This window comes from Sapajus apella, unplaced genomic scaffold (genome assembly GCF_009761245.1).
Source record: "Sapajus apella isolate SASKATOON/1434 unplaced genomic scaffold, GSC_monkey_1.0 scaffold77, whole genome shotgun sequence".
In the NCBI taxonomy this organism is placed as follows: domain Eukaryota; kingdom Metazoa; phylum Chordata; class Mammalia; order Primates; family Cebidae; genus Sapajus; species Sapajus apella.
In genome coordinates this window covers 7,545,391-7,551,246 of record NW_022437017.1, presented here as the reverse complement: position 1 = coordinate 7,551,246, position 5,856 = coordinate 7,545,391, and the positions used below count along the sequence as shown (strand labels likewise).

Here is a 5,856-nt window from a genome sequence, read left to right as displayed (position 1 = left end):
GAGGGCGAGGCTGGTGCCAAGGCCCTGGGGCAGGACTGTGCCTGGCATGTTGGTGTTGGAGGGACAGCAAGGAGGCCGCAGTGGCGGGAGCACAGTGAGCTTCCTCTACGTGGCAGACCTGGCTCGATCCTCTCCAGGGAACGGAGCCAGACCTTCCAGAGCGAGAGGGACCAGGAACTTGCTTCCTGTCTGCACCCGCTACTGTTGAGGTCATTTAAACAAGGGTCTCTCCCGCCTGGCACTGCTGATATCCACAGTCGGGATGTCCCCTGGGGTGGGGCCATCCTGGGCACTGCAGGGTGCTGAGCAGCCTCCCTGGCCTCCACCCACCTCCAAATCAGGAGCACCCCCAAGTCTTGACAACCCCGCATGTCCCCAGATATCGCCCAATGTCCTCGGGGGAAGCAGAATTACCCGTTTTAATGACTTAGACCCATTTTGCAGGTGAAAAACTGAGTCTGGGCCGGGTGTGTGGCTCATGCCTTTAATCCCAACGCTTTGAGAGGCCGAGGTGGGCAGATGACTTGAGGTCAGGAGTTTGAGACCAGCCTGGCCAACAAGGCGAAACCCTGTCTCTACTAAAAATAGAAAAATTAGCCGGGCATGGTGGTGGGGGCCTGTCGTCCCAGCTACTCGGGAGGCTGAGGCTGGAGAATCGCTTGAACCTGGATTTTGCAGTGAGCTGAGATCATGCCACTGCACTCCAGCCTGGAAGACATAGCCAGACTCCGTCTCAAAAAAACAAAATGAAAAACAAGCAAAACATCCTGAGGCCTGACAGAGGTAGTAACCTGTCCATAGCCTCCAACCACAGGCCTGGCAGAGCCGGACTCCCCACCCTGGGCTGGGGACTGGGGACGCCCCCGCCGTGCTCAGATGGACCTGTGTGGCCTCACGCCCGCCTTCCCTGTTCCCCTTGACCAGGTGGCTGACATGGAGGAGCTGACCATCTGGGAGCAGCACACAGCCACGCTGTCCAAGGTGAGGCGGCCCTGCCCTGCCTGGGTGCCGGGGGGCATGTTGGCTTAGGCCCAGCTCAACAGAGGGGGCCCCTCATCCTGGGGGAAATAGCAGCTCTTCCTTCCCCTCGCCCTCTCTCAGGACCCCCGCCGGGGCTTCGGGATTGCCATCTCCGGAGGTCGAGACCGGCCCGGTGGGTCGGTGGTTGTGTCTGACGTGGTACCCGGAGGGCCAGCGGAGGGCAGGCTACAGTGAGTATCCAGCAGCCGGGTTCCGGCAGGGGGAGGGCCTGTTCAGAGGAGAAGTCAGGCCAGGTGCAGTGGCTCACGCCTGTAATCCCAGCACTTTGGGAGGCCGAGGTGGGCGGATCACCTGAGGTCAGGAGTTCGAGACCAGCCTGGCCAACACGGAGAAACCCCGTCTCTACCAAAATTACAAAAACTAGCCGGGCGTGGTGGCGCACGCCTGTAATCCCAGCTACTCGGGAGGCTGAGGCAGGAGAATTGCTTGAACCTGGGAGGTGGAGGTTGCAGCGAGCTGAGATCGCGCCATTGCACTCCAGCCTGGGTGACAGTGTGAGAATCTGTCTCAAAAAAAAAGGAAGGAAATAAAGAAAGAAAGGAGAAACCACCGTGAGCCAAATCAAGGGGACTGGAAAGTGACCGGTGCCTTCCAGCTCTGTCAACACAGGGCTTGGAGCTGGCACTGGGACAATATGGGAGACTTGGCCCTCACCTCCCTAAGGCACTTCCTGGTCCGCCACAGAAGATCTTAGGGTCATAGTGGCCCCAGGGCCTTTTTGGAACACAAAGTCCTGGAAACCTTTTTTTTTTTGGCAGGAGGGAAGGAGACCCAGTGTCTTGAGTCTCTGAAAGTTTGAAGCTTCTTGGAATTATGTTGATTAAATGGTTCTGGGCCCCAAGTGGCTGACAGGTGATATGGCTTGGCCCAGCCCAGAGTTAGGGCCCACTAGGGCACTGTAGTCCTAGCTATTAGGGAAGCTAAGGCAGGAGGATCACTTGAAACCAGGAGGGTGGAGGTTGCAGTGAGTTGAGACCGTGCCATTGCACTCCAGCCTGGGTGACAGAGCAAGACCCTGTTTCAAAAGAAAAAAAAAACTGTAGCTTCCTACATTTCTATGATTTTATTTTTTAATTTTTATTTTTATTTTATTTTATTTTTTTTTTTTTGAGACGGAGTTTCGCTCTTGTTACCCAGGCTGGAGTGCAATGGCGCGATCTCGGCTCACCGCAGCCTCCGCCTCCTGGGTTCAGGCAATTCCCCTGCCTCAGCCTCCTGAGTAGCTGGGATTACAGGCATGTGCCACCATGCCCAGCTAATTTTTTGTATTTTTAGTAGAGACGGGGTTTCACCATGTTGACCAGGATGGTCTCGATCTCTTGACCTCGTGATCCACCCGCCTCGGCCTCCCAAAGTGCTGGGATTACAGGCGTGAGCCACCGCGCCCGGCCCATTTCTATGATTATAGTATGTTCTACAATTGGCCCATTTTACAGATGAGAAAACAGAGGCCCAGAAAGATGAATGTCTTTGTGAGCCTAGGGACGACAATAAATTAGAAGCAGGCCTTGTAGACCTGGAGATGCCAGGGACACCCCTTCCCCAGGAGGGCTTGGTACGACGGTCTTCTCTGCAAAGCCTCCTCCGTAAGACCCTCCCTCCTCTCTCAGGACAGGCGACCACATTGTCATGGTGAACGGGGTCTCCGTGGAGAATGTCACCTCCACCGTTGCCATTCAGATCCTCAAGACCTGCACCAAGATGGCCAACATTGTGAGTGGGCAGGCCCTGGCATGGGCAGCGTCTGCCCCCAGACTGCGTCCTGCCTCAAGGGGGTTGTAAGCTTCGGAGAGCAAGCAGTCACCTTCTTATCTTGCAGTTTGGACACTGAGGCCCAGAGATGGACTGGTGTCCCCCAGGACCACCCTGGGGCTGAGTAGAGAGCCTCCCCTAGCCCCTGTCTGCAGCTGACCCCCTCCTGTCCCCTCCTCTAACAGACAGTGAAACGTCCCCGGAGGATCCAGCTGCCCGCCACCAAGGCCAGCCCCTCCGGTCCACAGCGCCAGGACTCGGACGAGGATGATGGGCCCCGGCGGCTGGAGGACGTGGACCAGGGCCGGGGCTATGACGGCGACTCATCCAGTGGCTCCGGCCGATCCTGGGATGGGCGCTCCCGCCGGCCGAGGCCTGGTCGCCGGGGCCAGGCCAGCAGCCACAGGCGTAGGAGCCCAGGTGGTGGCTCTGAGGCCAATGGGCTGGCCTTGGTGTCTGGCTTTAAGCGGCTCCCGCGGCAGGACGTGCACATGAAGCCCGTGAAGTCGGTGCTGGTGAAGAGGAGGGACAGCGAGGGTGAGCGGGGAGGTGGGGCCACCATCAGCGCTGGGCACAGGGCACCGTGGCCGGGTGGGAGGGGCTTGATGTCTCTGCCTTCATCCCCAGGACCTGCTGCTTAGACCGCCTCACTTAGCAAGCGGGATTCAGCAGGTGGGATGGAGTGAAGGACCCTGAGTTGGGAGGAGATCCTGGATGATCTGGGGGGGTCAGTGCCACCACAGGGTCCTCATAAGAGGAGGCCCGGCCAACTGTGGTGGCTCATGCCTGTGATCCCCGCATTTTGGGGGGGCCAAGGTGCAGCCAGATCACTTGAGGTCAGGAGTTCGAGACCAGCCCGGCCAAGATGGTGAAACTCTGTCTCTACTAAAAATACAAAAATTAACCAGGTGTGGTGGCAGGTGCCTGTATTCCCAGCTACTCAGGAGGCTGAGGCAGGAGCATGGCTTGAACCCGGGAGGCGGAGGTTGCAGTGGGCCGAGATCTCGCCATTGCACGCCAGCCTGGGCGACAGAGGGAGATTCTGTTGGTGACAGTTTGTCCTAGCTGCCACAGTAAATTCAAGCATCACAACACAACAGAGTCCTGATGTCAGAATTCCCATCATCTCATCAGCAACAGGCGTGTGACTGTGACCCTTTCTAGGCAGCTGTCTTTATTTATTTTTTTGAGGTGGAGTCTTCCCCTGTCGCCCAGGCTGGAGTGCAGGGGCGCAATCTCGGCTCACTGCAACCTCCGCCTCCTGGGTTCAAGCGATTCTCCTGCTTCAGCCTCCCCAGTAGCTGGGATTACAGGTGCATGCCACAGTGCCCAGCTAAATTTTTGTATTTTTAGTCGAGACGGGGTTTCACCATGTTGGCCAGGCCGGTCTCAAACTCCTGACCTCAGGCGATCCCTCTGCCTAGGCCTTCCAAAGGGCTGGGATTGCAGGCGTGAGCCACCGCGCCGGGCTGAGGCAGCTTTCTGACTTCAGAATTCTTGTCATGATATGACAGATGGCCCTGGGACACTCCTTCCTCACTCCCTCCACCATTCTCCCCGTCATATTATTATTGTTTTTTAAGATGAAGTCTCTGTCGCCCAGGCTGGAGGCGGTGGCGTGATCTCGGCCCACTGCAACCTCTGCCTCCTGGATTCAAGTGTGAACCACCGGGCCACCTGGGATGTGACTCTTTTTTTTTTTTTGAGACAGAGTCTCGCTCTGTCGCCAGGTGCCAGGCTGGAGTGCAATGGCCCGATCTCGGCTCACTGCAATCTCCACCTCCCGGGTTCAAGCGATTCTCCTGCCTCAGCCTCCTGAGTAGCTGGGATTACAGGCACACGCCACCATGCCCAGCTAATTTTTGTATTTTTAGTAGAGACAGGGTTTCACCATGCTGGCCAGGACGGTCTTGATCTCTTGACCTCATGATCCGCACATGTTGGCCTCCCAAAGTGTTGGGATTACAGGCATGAGCCACCGTGCCCGGCTGTGACCCTTGATAATAAAATACGACTGGGGCCAGGCGCGGTGGCTCACACCAGCACTTTGGGGAGTCAAGGCAGGCAGATCACCAGAGGTCAGGAGTTCGAGACTAGCCTGGCTAACATGGTGAAACCCTGTCTCTACTAAAAATACAAAAATTAGTCAGGGGTGGTGGAGGGAGCCTATAATCTCAGCGACTCGGGAGGCTGAGGCAGGAGAATGGCTTGAACCCGAGAGGCGGGGGTTGCAGTGAGCCGAGATCGTGCCATTGCACTCCAGCCCAGGCCACAGGCATGAGACTCCTCGAAAAAAATAACACTATCCGATCTCAGGCCCTACACGCGACATCAGCGTTCTCATTATGATGCCATCAAGGTGTTAGGAAGGCTGGCAACCAGACCCTGTCCTTACAGCAGGAGAACGTTCCCAGAGTCCTGCCTCAGTTTCCCTCCTCCCCCCTTGCAGAGTTTGGCGTGAAGCTGGGCAGTCAGATTTTCATCAAGCACATTACAGATACGGGCCTGGCCGCGCGGAACGGAGGGCTGCAGGAAGGAGACCTCATTCTACAGGTGAGGCCAGGCTTCTTGTCCGGCATGCAGGGAGACTGAGGCTGCGTGGGGGTGGGGTGGGAGCGGGCAGTGCCAGGGAATCATACAGCAAGGTCAGCAGAGCTGGGCCCCAAACCCTTGCCCTTCAGTGTTGTTGCTTGTATCTGAAAGGTTGCAGACGGCTGGGTATAAAACCCCCTTTCTCTCCAGCGACTGCCCATCCACCCACAGATGTTGGTTTCTAGTATCCCCACGGGGTTGTCTGTTTCTAGTACCCTCAAGCTTTGATGTACATCAGAGACTCCTGTGGGCAGCCGACTCCTGGACCACCCTGGGTGGCTGGATGCCAATGACCAGTCACCAGGTTTAGGGGAGCTGCCCTGCCCTCAAGGCTGGTTTCCTTCTGGATTCTTCCCCCTGAAAGTCTGTTTCTGGTGACCTCCAGTGTTTGATTTCCAAACTGCTTTCAGCTGATTACTTCTAGTGTCTCCAAAAAGTTGTTTTTTCTTTTTTTTTTTTTTTTTTTTCTTT

The 5,856-nt window shown here is 56.6% G+C and overlaps 1 protein-coding gene across 1 annotated transcript in view; it reads left to right on the top strand.

Annotated features, from left to right (window-relative positions):
* Window positions 1-726: 726 nt before the first annotated feature.
* The window catches only part of TJP3 (tight junction protein 3), a 19,272-nt gene continuing 14,142 nt past the window's right edge, over window positions 727-5,856 (top strand). Inside the window, 5 exon segments of the mRNA XM_032252495.1 lie at window positions 727-981; window positions 1,102-1,211; window positions 2,652-2,754; window positions 2,979-3,330; window positions 5,243-5,346. Coding sequence (XP_032108386.1) covers window positions 877-981; window positions 1,102-1,211; window positions 2,652-2,754; window positions 2,979-3,330; window positions 5,243-5,346 — 774 coding nt within the window. The 5' untranslated portion in view covers window positions 727-876.